This window comes from Conger conger, chromosome 4, assembly GCF_963514075.1.
Source record: "Conger conger chromosome 4, fConCon1.1, whole genome shotgun sequence".
Lineage (NCBI taxonomy): Eukaryota > Metazoa > Chordata > Actinopteri > Anguilliformes > Congridae > Conger > Conger conger.
This window is the reverse complement of record NC_083763.1, coordinates 32538530-32557409: the sequence shown is the minus strand read 5'-3', so window position 1 is coordinate 32557409 and position 18880 is coordinate 32538530. Positions and strand designations below refer to the sequence as shown.

The following is an 18880-nucleotide window of genomic DNA, read 5'->3' as shown; positions in this document are numbered from 1 at the left end:
GATTGGGAAAAAAATGGCATCTCTGAGCGCGAGTGAAGGTGAAAACATCCTGGATCGGATTCTGCAGGACTTTCCTTAAAGGAACGCTGCAACATTTTGGGAAATATACCTATTTTCCGACTTACCAAGACTTAGATGTTCAATTTCATTCTCATATTTGTGCAATCACTGGCTTGGTTTTCATGCTAGCATAACATGTTAGCTTAGCATAAAGACTTGAAGCCTATAGAAGTCAGTAGCCTACCACCAAAGTGAAGAAACCTTACAGCAACTGATAGGCTTGATAGCTAGTGTTCATTTCATGTGGCTATTATTAGTTGTGTGGTTTTCTCAGCCAAAGCCTTGGGATTTGGGTGGACAGTTAGCTGAGCCCTTAAGTAACATGCTAAGCTAGGTGGTGAAAGGTGCGTGCTTGCGGTCCATACCATAGGTCAGGATATAGAGGGGCTTGCCGTTGGTGTCCATGGTGGTCAGGCAGGGGGCTTTGGGGGAGATGGTGCCCCAACGCTGCAGCGCCGCCTCTAGAGAGGGGGGCCAGTTGGTGACCACGCCCAGCTGCTCCCCCCGCATGGCCAGCATCTGGGCCCCCTCCGGCCGTGGCTGGTTCGGGTCCGGCTGCTGGACTGCAGGACCAGGATTACATACACGAGCTAACATGAAAATCTGTCTCAACTTTTATCTGTCTCTCAAAATTTGGTGTTCTACTTGCATTGCAGTTTACAATTACAAAATAAATCAGTCAGAATATTTTTTTTTTTTAAAGGTGAATTTAAATACATTTACAAAATCATTTTAAAGCATAATCCTAAACTTGGAATTTGAATATTTGCATATTGGTGATGTAAAATGCAAACCATGTGAGAGATGAAGAAGCAGACTAAAAATAGCACCCAGGCTTGAACTTGCTCCACGTGTTCAGCTACCAAAGTAGTAGGGATGGGCATTTTCAGTATTTTCATGTTTCGGTTCTATTTTATCTATTTTTAGAACTCCCGTAATAGGCTGTACAAGCATGCTGCAATAGGCTAGACCACAGCCAAAACAATAAAAGTCAGTATAAGCTCATTAATTAGATGTATTACTGCAGAACAGGGACCTTATTTCAGGAAAAAAATGTGGGCAAAAAAAATGACTAAATTTATTTATGGTTGTACAAAAGACAATGTGTCTATAGCAGTGTATCACCAGTAATATTTCCAAACTCCAAATATTAGGCATGACACTGACAATACAATAGGCTACTTGCTGATAACTATATGACACTACCTGAAGAATGGCACGGAACAACATAGGCTGCGTGATTTTTCGTTTTTTGAAAGAAGGAAGTCGCAGTTTTCGGCTGCCTTTAAAAAATCTGGTTGTTAATTTGCATGGAGATGTAACAAGCAAACCGTTTTTCCACATTCATGACTAGTCCATTATTGTTCAAGGACACTAGCTTGCATTTAAATTTTACAATTGATTAGGCAACTCTCAGCCACGGTCCGCAATCGCAAAATCCTATCTAGTTGTTTGGGCTTGAAAGCGGGCAATACCACTTGTCAAACTGAACTTGTCAAACACTTCAAGTGTCATTTCTCACTAATTTTTCCCTTAAAAAATGTTCCCTTGTGATGTTTTTAGTTTCATTTTGATTTAAAGGCAATAAAAATACAATTGACATTTCTGATCAGATCTAAGATGAGCAAGTATGGTGCTGTAGGCTACCCACAACTCCAATCAAAATATAGTACAGTCTTAAAATTGTTTTTATAAAAGTAAAAATTTAAATTTAAATAAAAACCTGTGAAGACGTTGGCTATTTCGGTTAAGTGTCCATTTCAGTTAACTGGTCAATCGATTAACCATGCCCATCCCTTCAAAATAGGTTTTAGATTTTTACAACTTGAGTCATGCGTTATTCTTCATTCTCCAGTATTTATTTATTTTTATTTTTTCCAAGATATTTTTTAGGCCTTTTTCAGCTTTATTGGACAGTATACAGTATAGAGAGACAGGAAGAATGGGAGCGAGAGCGAGGGGAAGACATGCGACAAATGTCAGACGGTCGGATTCGAACCGCTGACGTCGCGGCTCGCAATGAGCATGCGGTCAGTGCTCTACAGGCTGCGCCACCGAGACACCCCATTCTCCATTATTTTTATTTTATCTGTTGGGTGTACACCACTCAGTCCTCTTTTCCTATTTTGTGTAGTCTTTCAGTTTTTCAGAAATTCAAGTTCTGTGGGTGATATTGCCACAGCAGGCACAATGGAGTTTAATAGAAGAGTGTGTCTTTAACTCCCTATAGTGCCAGCTATAAATATCAGATATTAATTTCAGGCTATTAGGGACAATGAGTCAGGGGTTTTGCCTCAAATCCCTGGTAATCAATACTCCTACTGAGAGTAATCAATCATTTATCCAAAGGACATAGCAATTTCTACCGTGCTAGCGGCCTCAATAGCCCAGAATGCAAGAGTGTGGCTTTGTGGGGGATTTGCGGCATGGCCAAGACTTTGGAGGTACTACTAGCAAGAAAATAAAGTCAGAAAGGGCTCCTTACCTTCCAGGAGTTCTTCAAAATCATCAACAAAGAACTCTCTAAGAGGAGGCCGCTTAGGCTGTTTCAACGTGTTCACCAGCTGCTGGATTTTAGCTGAAACACGACTGCTGACCGGCACTCCTGCAGATCAATACACACAATTATGTTACTTACTGATGCGTGTGCACACTTTTACTACACACACATTAATATACACACACGCAGATTGACACATGCACACACACAGACAGATGGACACAAGCATACATACAGATGGATGCAGGCATGCATAGGGCGGCCTGTAGCGTAGTGGTTAAGGTACATGACTGGGACCCGCAAGGGTAGCCACAATAAGATCCACACAGCCGTTGGGCCCTTGAGCAAGGCCCTTAACCCTGCATTGCTCCAGGGGAGGATTGTCTCGTGCTTAGTCTAATTAACTGTAAGTCGCTTAGGCGTCAGCCAAATGATACACATTAAAACACAAATACTGTACACACGAACACATACTGATAGATGCATGCATAGACACACAGAACAACATGCACACGCACACACTGATTGCGTACGGCATTGTTATCTCAGGAAAGACATGGAAACGATCACATAGAGCCCTTCAGAAGGACAGACAGACCCTTGTCCCGCATAAAACAAAAACAACATAAAAGCAATTCCAATTAAAACAAACACCTTCAGCACCACAAAATAAGGTAAAAAATAACAGGTCAAAGGGCAGGGGTTAGAAGACATAAACTCCAAACATGAGAAGACCAATGAGCACTACTGTTTGTGCCTGTACTGTATAATTGAAATGGGAAACACATCCACCAGAGTCACATTAACTACTAATTTACACGTCTAATTGACAAAATTATGCTGAAATTAACACACAATCATTTAATTTCTAAAAGCTTCATCGAGCTGAGATTGAAGGAGAATTTGTAAAGCCACTTTGCATGCTTCGGATATTTCAGACTTGTTAACATTTAGCTACAGCGATCGTTCTGAGCACCACACTAGCTCTGACACTTGATTTATCCGCTTAGTTTTCACATTACCCCCAACAAATCTATCCCTCAATAGTATTGATTCACGCTTCTGACAAATATATTCAAGCGGTGATGCCAGGTTTTCCCTGGAGAGCAAATTAAACTGTAATAAAAGACTCAAATTGGCTCTCTCCATCATTCAACTCTTCTGAGACTACATCCAGAATAGATGTCAGGATTTCTCTCTCTCGCTCACATGCTGTCTCTCTCCATACACAGCCTCTAAGGGCCACAAATCATTCCCTCTCAGTCACGAGAGCGAGCAGCCAGATATCAGAAGTCACATTCCTTCAGAACACGGTTCTGCTATCACGGCGGAAGACGGCGCTGATCTCGGGATGAGGAGAAGCTCGCCTCGGCTCAGGGGGACAGCTGAGCGTCGCTGCTCACTCACACGCAGTCACTCTGTGAAACGACTTCTTCACGATCTGACACGGCAGATCAAAGCATTGTCTCTCAGAGAAGTGCACACTGAGATTCAAGTGTATAACACAAAGCTTGGATTTTCCAATGAATAAAGACGCCCACAGCCACAAAAAGACAAGGATGAGTATGCACAAGCAAACAAACACAAACACACAGTGCAGTCCGTAATTTGGACGATGATACAATTCATGAAAAAAGGGCTGTAATTCCTACATGGATCACCCGATATGAACATAAAAACCCTTAAATTAAAGCTGATAGTCAGCACTTTAAATATACTTTAAAGATGAGCTGAAATAGATGTTGAAGCAGCACTTTTCCATTCGCCGCCTTAAAAATGATCTGAATGTAGATTTTATGCCATCTTGTACCAGTGGGCGTGTATACCGATCAAATGTCTGTTCTCCTCCAATGAATATCCTTTTCATGCAGCAGCACACATTCTCATTTGATGACCCCCCTCCTCATCAGGCAAAAACGATTCACCCCCCTTCAAAAATTCCCCCCGAGAGATGCATTTCCACTCGTATATACATCACAAAATAACAAAAACTGTGTCGCCGTCCAAATACATATGGACTGTAGCGTATACTCAATACCCACACACATCCCCAAGATTGCTCACCGTCTCCAGTCTCCATGAGCTCTGCGTTGCCGTACTTGGGCGCAACTCGTGGTACGGTGGAAACCTGTGGCCTCTCCAACTGTGGGAACTCAGCAGTGTAGGTGGTGATGTCTGGGGGGGCCGAATGATTTTCTGGAGGTAGGGCAGTACAAGAGGAGGACAGTTAAACTCTTGGCAAAGGCTTCAAGGCCTAAAACAATTTTTCTGACAAGGAGGTGGTGGTGTGAGGGTGTGGTAGGGTCATGGAAGTGATATTTTGCAGGGGTGAGATCAGGCTGGAGTTTTCTTTTATGACCTACAACTGCCAAGCCTGCCACTTGTCCAGCATTGCAGCATTTATTTCTGCACCCACAGCAATCTAAATTCATAAAGATTATGAAACCAAACGTTGCATGTTATTTTCATGAAATGAATGACATCTGACTTGATTTCAACATTTTTATTACTAAATTATAGTGGTTTTGTTATATAGGCAAGGGAAAATGTGCCAATGCAAGGCATATTACAGGTATACTGAGAGAAGTGCTAACGACAGCAAGAAAATGTGTGAAACAAGACAAAACACAAAAAGGAAAAGGTAGCGAAAGAAATAAAGCGCAATATTATAAAGTAATTTAAAGTTCAGTTAATTTATGTTCTTCAGTCATAAATTCAGCATGCTTCGCTCTTCCTGTGCTGCACTTCTATACTCACACCATCTCCCGCCTTCTACTCATACAACAGAGTTAAATAGGTTGGTTGCATTTCATGCAAATGTCCTTATGTATTGTGAATTAGCCTATAAAGTCTTTTATTATGTCAACTATTATTCTTCCACACCTACCGTCTTCATCATCTTCAGGAAACATTGAATTAACCTTGTTTGATAATATTGATAAAATTACTTTTGATCCCCCCCCCCCCTTTGACCATGTGACCGCTTTGCACAAACAAGGGCTTGAGCACCACTCTGTTGAACAATTCTGGGAATAACCCTGCAATATTATAGTAATATGATTATGATTACATTGTGCTCCTCTTGGTCAGAGGGCCGAGATGAGGTATGGACACAAGGTACACTGATGCACACGTCACAGACGACACAGCAAAAACCAAAGAGGACCTGATGGGCGGGTGGGGAGGATGCGCTTGCTGCTCAGCATTCTGGGATACTGACCCTCCGACTCCAGGGGCGTTCGCCAGGCCATCTCAGATCCAAACTCGCAGGAGCGGCGGAATGAGTTTCCGTTCTCTACAGCGCTGGGCCCCGCTTTCCTCCTCAGTGAGAGGTGGGCGATGGGCCCTGGAAATGAAGAGAGAACCAAAGCCTTAGACCACGGTTACTAAATCTCTCCAAGAAAGGGCCAGTGTGGGTGCAGGCTTTTGTTCCAACCAAGCAGTTACAGGCCTGATTCTACTAATCAAACCTTCAAATCTTTGCTAAGAACCTTGATTAGTAGAATCAGGCCTGTAACTACTTGGTTGAAACCAAGACTGAGAATCTCTGCCTTAGACCCCAAACACTAAAAGCTTAACATCACCAATAGGACTGCAGGTACAATATATCGATGGAAAATATCTAAATAATTGAATGTATTCAATATTTTGTGACGAACCCATAGCACATGATTGTATGTATGCTGGAAATAAAACGCATGGTTTAGTAACAATTCACATTGGAAAGAATATTCTTTCACCATTCTGTTCTCCCTCCCACTTTTTGGTACCAGACATGTTTGGAGTATTATAACATAACATTTGACAATACATGGGGGATCTTGGCTTGGAGACTTGAGAACATTTTATGCAACAGACTCAAATTGATATCCTGATTCAGACTAGTTTTTAAACTCTCATAAATCTGATTGCTAGCTAGCATGATTAGTTGGTTAGTCAGCTAGCTAGCTATCTATGTCCAAAAACATTCCTGATGTGAGCCAACAAAACCCGGATTGGATAAGGTTGGGTCTGGGAATGATACCATCATGTTCACATTACTCATTTACAAAAGTTTCTGTTGTGAAACAATATCATATTCAAAATTTCAGTATTGGTGAAATTGTTATATTGTCAATATCCATATCAGGGAAAAAAAAGAAAAAAAAAAGGAATTAATCAAACAATGGCCATCCATAATCACTCAAATGGACAGTGTAAAAAAAAAAAATTAAAAAAAATGAATGTTCTGTTACATAAATACATCAATGTAAATAACATCAATGTAAGAAACACTAAGAATACAATGACTTGTAAAAACAGAAGGGGGTAACTTCCAATTTGCAGAATTATAATCATCCAACCAGAAGACCGTTTATGAGTTACAAAACTGGTTGTGCAGTAAGGCATGCATCATGCAGCCCGCGGGCTATTGGCCAGAGCCCCAGTTCTGGCGTGTGAGCGTACCAGGAGCCACATTCAGACACCCATTTATACCCCAGATCGTGCTGTGCTAGTCATTTCAGAGACATGATGTTAAACCGGTGCACTTTCCACTCCATTTAGGGAGAATGTGCAGCGTTTCTGACAGCTGTCGCTCAAAGCCGAAGCCGGAAAGCTGGGAGGAGATGCTGCGCACGGCGCGGTCCCTTGCCGTCAGAGTTCAGACACGGCGGACCGGGAGATTTGTGACAGGGTCATTTCACACACGCGGAAAACACAGACTTAATTTGCTGCATTTGGCAGTTGATCTACCGTACAGTGCAGTGTGTCACACACTAAAAGCAGTATCTGAGAAACATTAAGAAGTTTTTCAGAGGTTATACCTGGCTAATTCTGGCGAAAGGTTTAAAGCAGCTTTTCCTTTCATTGAAAAGAAAATATTAGTAGGGAGATGGGGGAGGACTCCGGGGGACAACGCAGTGGGGAGCTATGGGGGTGGGACTTACCGATGTGGGCGTGAGCCATGACGTCGGCCAGGCGGCTTGCGGCCCCACTGCCCCCGCTGTGGGTGGACGAAGACGAGGTGGTAGAGGAGGTGGTGATCCAGTGCTCCATGCTGACGCTGCCCTGGCTGGAGGTGGGAGTGCCCTCCCCCTGGCCCTCCCCCTCAGATCCTGACGACGTATCTACAAGGGAAAAGGGAGAAGGAGAGGGAAATTCCCCCTCGCCCGTCAGTTGAGACCGCACCTCTCGGTGAGAATCACAAACCGGCACACACAGATTCTGCAAACGGAGTGTAACCAAGTATTTTGAGGAGGTGCGGGAAAGGGAACACTTTATCAAGTAGAAATCAACCGGAGCAGAACTTAGTCCAATCATGTGTGGAGAGATTCCATAAAGTGAAAGAGATTCACGTAATGGAGAGGATAACTCACTTGGTAAGATAACATGGTGAACAGTTTACTAGGAAATGGGCTTATATTGAGCGTATAGGTATTTGATTTCTGAGGTTATATCTGTGACATAAGTTCAGTTCTTTTCCTCTATCCCCTTATTTAAAATATCTATATATTTTTGTTCTTTGTGTGAGTGGTTGTCTCTCCAGTGAGGTTGTATTGGTAATATATGAGACAAGAGTCACATGTAACCAAAGTTACGCTCAGACTTGTACTTTCTCAGTCAATGTTCTCTGGTTCCAGGCATTAGCTCTTTGGTTCATTGTGGTAGATTATTGTTCTCTCATCTAGGCTTGTTAGGATTCATGGATCTAGGCAAAATGAGTACTCCTGGATTTCAATTACATCTGGCAATTACAGTTTACAGAAATTGCCTGAGAATATATTTTACTCCCTGGGCTGTTAGCACGATTACCATGACTCCATTACCATAAACATGAAGGCAATTTTAATGCCACTATAAAGGGACTGTAAAACAAATTTCAGTAACATCTCACCATTAAAGGGGACGGACTTTGTCCCTACATTAGACCTGGGTCAAATACGTAGGGACGAAAACACTTTCCTAAGCTTTACTAAGCTTGTTTGGTGTATGGGAACCTATCAAGCACTCTTGATAGGTTTGCACAACAATTACGAATATGATCCAAGTCTGCACAAGATACTGTAAAAGCTTTCTGGGTGCAGCTTCCAGGGTCTGTCTTAAGTATGACCAAGATGTACTGGCTTTATCCTGATATGTGCATAAAGGGTCACAGTAAACCACGCAGGAGTAGGCAATTCATTCATTCATTCATTATCCCAACCCGCTTATCCTGAACAGGGTCGCAGGGGGGCTGGAGCCTATCCCAGCATACATTGGGCGAAAGGCAGGAATACACCCTGGACAGGTCGCCAGTCCATCGCAGGACACACACACCATTCACTCACACACTCATACCTACGGGCAATTTAGACTCTCCAATCAGCCTAACCTGCATGTCTTTGGACTGTGGGAGGAAACCGGAGTACCCGGAGGAAACCCACGCAGACACGGGGAAAACATGCAAACTCCACACAGAGTGGCCCCGGCTGGAGTAGGCAATATGTAGGCAATTATTACATGTATTAAAGAGGCTTTATTTCCATGATTGATTAACGTAATCTGTCAGTGCATAGAAGCCAGGTAATAACCGGATGTGTATTTGCAGTTGCACAGAGCGATTGTATTCCATCATAAATTCAAAGCAAAGTGAAGGTAATATGTGTGTAGATGCCTATGTTTTCCTTCTAATTCAACATGTGAATATGAATGGTCATTATCGCTGCTGCCAGCACAAATGTGCTTATATAAATCATTGGGATCCTTCCGACCTGATAAAAGGTCCACCCTGTCCACCTGAAGTAGACGCAACCTGATGCTGGATCTGTTTACCGCAGGAATAAGTGGTTTCCTAGTGACACTTAAATCCAATTATTCCACCAAGCCTTAGGAGTTCCTGACAACACCCTGGAGACGAGGCCTCGGGGAGGCAGTGAGCATGCCAAAGGAGTGGTCGGGATGATGCTGGAATCAGAGACTGACCCGGACATAAAGCTGCAGCCAAACTGTGAGTGGGCGTTCAGGGCCTCAGGCAGTATCCTATTTCTGCACCGCAAATCCTGATCGGCCAGAGAGACTGGTTACCTGGTCCTGGAAATGACTGTTTTTGGCTGTGATGTGCCACTAGGCCACAAGCCCTTTTCAACCTAGAAGTGAGTATAATAGGTTCAAAGAGATGGCATCAAATAGTGGCGAGAGCTTTAGGAGCGACTGATGTTGAAGACCAACGCTGAGCTCACATTGTTTCCGGTGGATAGGCAGGTCTAAATTTCAACAGTAATTTACCTGGACTTTCTCGGGCTTGCCAGACTACTGTACCTTCAATTAATTTAGCCATCAAAGTAGCTAGCTAGCTGTTATTGATGACATTACTTAATTCAGCAGCTAGTTCTTAGAAAAAGGAAACGATTGCTAATAATTGGTGTAGTTAGCTGTAAGGTAGTTTACCTTTCAGCAAGAACCAGCTAGAACCCTGTTTCTCAGTAGTAGCCAGCTAATGCCTGTTTCAGACTAACGTTGCACAAACTCAGTGTGATCGGCCTGTCATCCTAGACGGGGAAAGCTCATTTTTAGTGTAGCTATGCCAGTTTGTCATTTGTATGAGGAAATGGATCAGAATTGTGCTAGCCACATACTATAATACACAGTAGGCATTTTGACATGATATGAGCAAACCTGACTAAAACAAACTGTCAGTTTTAGGGTTGTGTATGACTCTTTTTACCAACACTGTGGTACTGTAGATGGTTGGACATTTGCTGTTCAGGAAAAACGCATTGGCTGTGTTTATAAATACACTGCACACTGAGGAAGCCAAGGGTCAAACAAATGCCGTTCATTCTCATCATGAGATGGACATCACTTTACAAACAGCAGAGTGGATTACTGTCAGTAGAATGTTGCTGGCATACACTCTTATTGAAGTGAAACTACCTTTGAATTGACTAGTCTCCAAGTACAAGCAGTACTGTGGTCTTTGTGGTTCTATGGATTTGTGTCAAGCTGCTTATATAGGAGAATCAGCAAATGAGACATCAGGGGAGAAAGTAGGCCAAGAGGTACCCTTGGAACTCCTAACACTCTTCAGTTGGGCAGGAGGCATGGGAAACTTACCCGGAGGTGTGTAGGCATCCATGGAGGTCTGGACCACCAGGGAACGGCGTTTGGACGGCATCGGCACAGCCATCTTGCGCTCTTTGTGTTTGGCAAGGGCAGCCTGCACAGCCTCCGTGTGAACATCTGCAGGAGAGGCAGAGAGACACACTTTAGCGTGCATACTTATCAAACCTGTCATCAATGACAAAACATTGCAGTCCATTTATTTACATTCATACAGACATTTTCATGGAATGAATATATTTGAATACATTTTCTGTGACACACCCTATATTTTAAAGCCTAATTCAACAAAGTGCAGCCGGTACGTTTTTGGACATAACACAATTTTTGTCATCTGGTCTCTGGACACTGGATATCAAATTAAACTATTGATATGAGCTTAAGGTGCAGACTGTCAGTAGTCATTTCCATCCACATGGGGTAAACCATGTTGGAATTGCGTCCCTTTTTTCATAGTTCCCCCATTTTAGGGAACATGAAGTAATAATTATTAAAGTAACCCAAATTAATCATCTTAAATAAATGTATTATTTAGTAGCAAATCCTTTCCAATGACGATTATCTGAAGTCCATCTGAAGCAACCCATGAAGTACATCACCAGATGCTGGGTATCTTCTCTGGTATTGCTCTGCCAGGCCGAAACTGGAACCATCTTCAGTTTCTATTTATTACATTACATTATAAGCATTTGGCAAACGCTCTTATCCAGAGTGACGAACAGCAAAGGGTTGTTCTGGGGGATTCTGCCTTCAGTCTTGTCTTCAGCTGGATTCAGGTATGGTGATTGATTGGCCTGTCAAGAATTTCCAAGTTTGGACTTTAGTTGCTTCAGCAGTGATTTAGGGGATATTGTCCTGCTGCAAGGTGAAACACCACCCAATGAGTTTTGCATTTGGTTGGACCCAAGCAAAACGTTACTGTATACTTCAAAATTCATCCTGCCACTGCCATCAGCAGTCACATCATCAGTTAAGACCAAAGTGATTCAGCTCCTGTGGCAGCCAAGCCAAAACACGACATCCACCAAGTTTCAAAGATGAGGGGGTGCGTTGAATCATGAATAGTTCTTCTTTCTCTTTCCATCACTTTTGAACAGGTTACCAATACTAAACATTTGATTAATTATTCTCTTCTAAGGGAATAAATGTACGTAGCATTCTTTGCTCTCATTTCAACAGTTTTCACTGTGGTTTCTTGCGTTTTCATAAGCTCAGCTATAATTAATGTTCTAGGTCAAATAGATACACTCCTGGCATAAAACATCGAGAGTCCTGGAGAAATCAGCTGTACAGTCATATCCGTGTCCTTGACAGTTTGGTCTACACAGTTCAAGACGGCCCCCCCCTGCCAGCTGGCTGGGCTCACTGTGTAATCCTAGCACAATTTAGCAGTTAATCAGTTTGAAACTATACAGGGTACATATCATACTTTAATACAGATATATTGATAAACTTTTAGCACACATCGTCGAGAGTTTTGGAGGAACCAGCCTGCTCACTAAGGCGGAGTCTGATTTTGACTTGTGATTGGTTATCATGCTTTTAGGAGGGAGATCTTTCATTCTGTGAATTTTCCCCTACAGTACCAGAATTCTGAATTACCTGAGGTCCTACAACAAAACTGTGTCATCATGACACCCTTGTGAAGTGGCTTTTAACCAGCCATAGAGTTGAGCTCATTTCATGACATAGATCAGCAGGGGGCAACCTTCCCTCTGGACCAAATAAAAAAAAACATCAAAAAAGAAAAACAATGCCCCAAAACAGTGATGGGGCCCTGTTCAAGAGAAGGTACTATCCTTGACATCAGATGTTAAAACGAGATACAGAGTCACTGTGGTTATTAAAGATTTCATTTCAACAGGGTAGGGGGGTTAATCCTGGTGTCTGGGTTGAATTCCCATAAAAAGGGTTCTCTACATTAGTTCACCAATTGATTGATCTACTTGGTAAAGCTATACACAAAAAGGGGCAGGCAAGGTCAGTCCTGCAAATTCTTTCATAATTAATTCACAATGGAAGATTTTTCCAAATCCTTCAAGAATTTTAAGACACAAATATAGCTGCAAGCAGTGATGTTGGGATAAAACTAAGTTCCTACAGGTGGTCCGTATGAAGTGTCTGTGCCAAATTAACCCCAATTCACCAGTACAATGACTACGCTGTAGGAGACATATTTTTTTAATAAGACATTAAACAAATGTTCTGGCTCACTATGGCCATTAAAGATGTGGCCCTCATTGTACATTCAGTGGTTCCCTGGTGTCCTGGCAAAATAACCTTAGAGGTGAATTCCACGACTTCACTGATACCTACTGAGAATGATAAACAAATGCAGTTTTTATTATCATGGCGTAACATTTTATTTACTTCATAAACAAAATTAGGTGATGACATTATCATTTTATTTACTTACAAATTTTATGTGATTTGGGCAGGGTGAGATCTGTCTTGTGTACTTCCGTTTGTGGTATTGTGGCTCTCTAGCATTCCGACAGCAGCACACATCACAGTTAATTGGGCATAACAGGATACTAAGGCTGAGCAAGTATAAAATAAACAGCACGAGTGAGCTATATTGTATACAAAAAATGGGAATGTTATATTGGTACTTTACAAAAAAAGTACATTTTGTAGTCATGTGACCACCCAGCACCCAGTTCCAACTGAAATTCTAGTGTTGTACTTTAACTGGACTCACGACAACCTGAATGAGTAGAACCAGTCATTTTATTTCAGTGTTTCAGAGGAGAGCATTTTCTAAATTTTGAAACCCAAACCAAGCCAAACCGGTCTGTGGACAGAGTTTCAGAGATGAGTTTTGCCCATTAACACAGAAGAGTGTTCCTCCTAACATAGCACGCCGCTCTGTGGACGTATTCTACCAGGGTAACTATGATGTATAACAGACATGCAAGACTCCTAGAGCCCACCTTCTGCCCACATGCCTGACCGTATTTACGTACATAATCGAGATGAGGCCACATTTCAATGGACACACAACTGCTGACTATCATAGGGAAGACAATGCTTACACAAACAAGCAATGTCCGTTGCTACGCCAGCAAGCTATGTGCCTTTGGGGGAACATTGTGCTGACCTCTTACATTGCGTTCATAGGTGAATTATACTCAAAATAGTGTATAGTCTCTGAGGTGGGAATATCTAATACTAAATAATAATAATAATAATAATAATAATAATAATACTAAAATAAATGACCAAATCAGGAGGCAGGACATTTCAGCAGTGAACAGTTGCCCAGACTGCCCCCATGCTGGGATTTTCCCATGGAAAAGAAGATCCAATAGTTGCTCTACAACCAGGACAGATAGATTATATGAGACGCCTTACCCGGACAACTTCCAGGGAATAGCCCAAATTAAGAGACGGTGGAGCACACTAGGCTGGAGCACACAAATGCACTCCGTTTAATGGACAGGTGACACTGACGTCTCAATGTCAATGTTTTTTTCATCTTCCTCAGAGTCAAAAACGGGAACATGGCCTTTCTCCTGAAGGGGCAGTGCACAAACCTGATCTGTATCTCTCGTCCCGGGACCCGGACGAGCGACGCCGGTGGTAGCGAGAGGAAGAGGAGGATGACGGAGCGAGGGGGGGTCTGCGCTCGTGGGCCATGGATGACTCGGCTCCTGAGACAGAGGAAGGGAAAACGGGAATGTCCACTTGTCAGGACCAACTCAGTTATTACGGTTATACTCAGCACTGTCAGCTGAAAAACTCATAACCCTGGACTGAATCAAAACTGTCAATATATAAAATAAATGATAACACTTTATTTGAGTCCCTCGCCATAGGGCTGACATAGCACTGTCATACACATGACATAACAGCTGTCACAAGATGGCATGACAGATGATATCAGTTGATGTCAAATGATATTAAATGGTCATACAAATTTTACTGTCATAAAATTTACCAATACAAGTATGACAGTTTTATGTCAATAAACTGACATAATCCGTTATGCCATTTTGGGATGCCGGTTACAGTGAGCACCGTAATTCATTGTACAGTTATTATGGTTCTGTACTCTAGCACTTTGAGTTTGGATACAATGATAAAGAGGTTGAAGTGCAGACTGTCGGGTTGAATTTGAGGGTATTTTCATCGATATTGGATAAACCGTTTAGAAATGACGGCACCTATTGTACATGGTTCCCCCATTTTAAGGTACTACAAGTATCTGATGAATTGGCTTCACAGATGTGTTTCATTAGGCAGGTGCATTGATTTATATTGTTAGTGAATGCAGAAGAGAGCTGTTGCTGTCTAGTCTTGATTCAAGACTTTGCAATTGCCTTTGGAAATTGTTATTGGGGTGTGACAACATGAGGAAGACAGCAGTGTTGATGCAAATTAAGCTGGCCATCATAGGCTCAGAAATGAAAATCAATCAATCAGGAACATTGCAAAAACCCTGGGCATGCTCAAGTCAACAGCTTGGTTCATTATTAAGAAGAAAAAAACAATTGTTTTTCAATAATTAGACATTATTTTTCAATAATGTCAAATTATAATGTATTTATATATTGAAATAATACATTTCATACATTGAAACAACCAGCTCCCAAGTACTTCACAATGGAATAGAAAAGACAGCATTTAACAAATGAGGGTACAATACATACTGAATCACATTAGTGAACAAACATAATAAACTATCCCAAGTGAGTGTGCCTTCAGCCGGGTCTAGTGATCTGTGCGTGGTTTAATACTGTGGAAGGGAAAATGCTTGAGCAATAAGAAACATAGTGCGCACCAAAAGTATGGCAACAGTAGTCTAATTTCTTATTTTCACGAAAGGGATTTGGATTTGAGATCAAAAGGTGAATATGAGACAAAAGTACAGACAGTTGGATTTCATGATATTTACATGTGCATGTGTTTTTTTCCATTTTGCAGATAAAACTGTTTTTATGTTAAGTCCCCCAATTTTCTAAGATCGTCTCATATTCATCTTTTAATTACAAATCCTTCAAAAGCCTTCAATATATAGCAAAAATTTAAAATTGTACTTGACCCTTACCATACCTTTTGAGGGCACTGTAGTTCTGAGAACTGCTAAGGTTTAATAGGCAGCAGTATGAATCTGATCACACATGAGGTGTTTTATTTATACTGTATGCGCCTGTGAAATGCGTCCTATCAAAAACAGTGGTTTTCTGTGTAGAACTCGCACAGAAAAGCCCCTAACGCCGTGCAATAATCTCTGAATTACATCTGGATTCCCTCCAAGCAATGTAGCAAGGAGCAGCCTGACCTGCCAAGGGAGGCTTCCAGCACTCCTCTCCACTGAAACCAATGCAGAGAAGACAAGAATGAATGCTCTCATTGCAACATTTACTGAAAGAGCAACTGGCTAACCTGGCTAACCGTCTGCCAACTGGACGGAAGCTAAATCAGTTCAATCGAGTCAAAGATTTATTGACTGAAGTGGCTTCATTCCGAGTTTAAGAAAAAGCCTGAAGACATAGCGGCACTCTAGGACAGGGAGCACGCATCCATGCAGGCAAGTTTGGATGGCTCCTGCAGATGCTGCAGATCTCAGGGACCACAGTCGAGCAGCATGCCGTTACAATACAATGATAGAGCACCAGATGGAATACTGTGGCAGTGTGGCGCATAAGCAGAATAAGAGTGTGCCGTAATACATCTTATCAGAGAGATACATCACGCCCCACTGTGCCCAGAGACAGTGTTGGTAATAGGTTTCTGTGTATTGTAGTACAGACTTCCCAGGTCTTCCCCAGTCGAACAGTGTGATGCTCTTAATATCCTAACACCCAAATGCATATGGAATGTTTTTTTTTATATAAATGGCTAATTTCATGAATAGCTCAGAAACTCTCAGCTATAAATGTCACACGGTGGCACCAAAACGGAACCATGTGTTCACAATACCGTTTGAGGCTTCCATGTAAAAAAGATATTTTTTTCTTGGTATACTTGAAAACTGTTAACATGTTTTAAGTATTTTACATCACGGAGAATTCCGTCTTTTACTTATATAATTTATATAACTTGGGTATTGAAATCTATATTTTCCCTGTAATCTGTAGGTTACTGCTTGTCAAATGTTTGTAGCATTTCCTTACATGCTGATTTTCCAACCACATTGAACAGCCACATTTCTTTCACTATACATTGCGTCACAGTGGCAGCTAACGTGTGCAATTTTGGGCTTTTGTATATATTTTGACACAGGCCTCAAAGTTTTTACAACTCCACATTGCCGCGATTGCTGTTGGGACTTGTTTGGCGGATTGTAGTCGTTTAAGTGGTTCCTGAGGATCATGGTATTAGCATATGTATTTTTACCGTTACCTCCTCACCTCCTCCAAGTCCTTCATTTGGTTTGAAACAGAACTGTGTCTAAGATGGATGCAGTTGTGGTTTGCCTTGGAACTAAATCTATGTTGTTCTGTTCAATAATTTGCTGCTACATCAAAATTACAAGTTACGGGTGTCAGCAGGTAGAGTCAGTGTCCTAAACTTCAATGAGCGTGCAGACTGAAACAATCTCTATCAACTCTCTTCTCTCTCACTGCACGTACAGTATATATTTACTTCAAATATCTTGAGCAAAAACTCTTCTAGGCTATACCTAGTATGGTGAACGATGTGAAGGGCAGTTCATTAACACACACTTCAATTTATTTATAAATATGCAATGGGAAAAAACTAAACTTTTAAATAAAGCACTGACTGTGAAATCAAGTTAATGCACAATTAATCGCGATCACGTGATCATGCAAAATCCGTGACAGCCCTATTTCTTGTATTATATTATTGCACCTCCTGAGGTTTATATATCTATTAATGCAAATAAATGACTCTCAGATTTATTGAAGAAGCACGGTCTGCATTCTTTTTTTATAACGGAGCCGCACAAAATATTGCACTTAGGGCACGGAATGCACATGCACAGATTCGGCAAAATTAAATCACTGTTTAATGTTCCTTTTCACCTCAGCAGTCCGCCTCCAATGGCACTTCATAGTACTTCATACAAGGTGATGTATAACAGTTGTATCATTCTGGGACATCTTTCAGAGTGCCATCTGGGACTTATAAAGTTTGGGGAACAGAGATAATTCTGGGATATACTGTGTTTAGGACCAGGATCAGACGGCAATATAGGGATATATTCTGAATAAGTCCAAGAACATAGTGCATTGTGGGTCATAGTGAAGAGGGATTGGATCAGAGAATTCTGGGGTATATATAACCAGGATCATGCAGTATTTCTTGGACAAGTTAGACCTGGACCAGGCGGCATTCTGGGAGATTGGGAAGATTAACCTACAGCAGTGTCCTCACTCCTGATCCTGGAGAGTTGCAGGGTGTGCTGGTTTTTGTGGTTAGTCAGCACTTAATTGATTAATTAAAGCAGTTAATTACACAGTTAACTCACCTCACCTGATTTCTTGGGTCTGAATTGGTTGCTGATATTAAGGCAAAAATAAAACCAGCACACCCTGTGGCTCTCCAGGACCAGAAGGAACACTGACCTACAGCAATAGTGTAGCAAAAAAATGTGTGAATATGCATGATGAAAGTGTGGCAGGGTGCTGAAGAAGTGGAGATATCACTGACCCCTACCGGGAGGCTGCGGGAGGTAGGCCCCGATTAACTTTGCCCGCTTCTTCTCGTAGCCCTTCTGTGTGATGTCACCTGCCGAGGAGAGGAGAGTGGTCAACAGGAGCAGAGAAACGATTGAGTCAGAGCTCAGCTGTGTGCTACTCAGTGGATCCACCCATCAGACCCAGGTCAAATATGTAAGAGTTTCAGATTCCAATTCTTTTCTATCCTTTAGGTTCAAGTCCAATTCAAGTTAAAGTTCATGTTTACTGAGCTCTATTGAGTTTGTCTGGTGTATTGGAACCAATTAAATATTCTCAAAAAATGCTAACTCCACCTTATGGTCCTCTTGGTTGGCTCAATTACACTAATATCAATAAAGCACATAAAAGTAATTGAATCTAAAACAATTAAAAATGTAATTGACCCAGGTCTGCCATCCGTCATAACCAACAGGAGCCAGTGAGTTGCTAAAGGAGGGCAGCAGAGAAATCAGCATCAGACCAACAGCGGTCCTGAAACACTAACCAACTTTAGTAAGGATCAGCCAGCAGAGGCACTCACATTCTTTATGAGTGTATTGTACTTTGGAGAATCACCCTTGGGCACATACTTCCACAGTGAATAATTTGTTCT

The 18880-nt window shown here is 41.8% G+C and overlaps 1 protein-coding gene across 12 annotated transcripts in view; it reads right to left on the bottom strand.

Annotated features, from left to right (window-relative positions):
• Positions 1 to 18880, bottom strand: part of LOC133126246 (disco-interacting protein 2 homolog C) — a 166015-nt gene that overhangs the window by 63678 nt on the left and 83457 nt on the right. For 5 of the 12 annotated variants that reach the window (XM_061238246.1, XM_061238249.1, XM_061238248.1 and 2 more), the window contains exons 2-9: positions 18260 to 18337; positions 14176 to 14292; positions 10634 to 10759; positions 7489 to 7668; positions 5727 to 5906; positions 4625 to 4756; positions 2546 to 2665; positions 426 to 623 (exon numbers count right to left, since the gene is read on the bottom strand). In XM_061238246.1, the coding sequence (XP_061094230.1) occupies positions 426 to 623; positions 2546 to 2665; positions 4625 to 4756; positions 5727 to 5906; positions 7489 to 7668; positions 10634 to 10759; positions 14176 to 14292; positions 18260 to 18337 (1131 nt within the window). The remainder of the gene's footprint in view (positions 1 to 425; positions 624 to 2545; positions 2666 to 4624; positions 4757 to 5726; positions 5907 to 7488; positions 7669 to 10633; positions 10760 to 14175; positions 14293 to 18259; positions 18338 to 18880) is intronic. The other 7 variants (XM_061238255.1, XM_061238252.1, XM_061238256.1 and 4 more) reach the window with 3 other exon arrangements.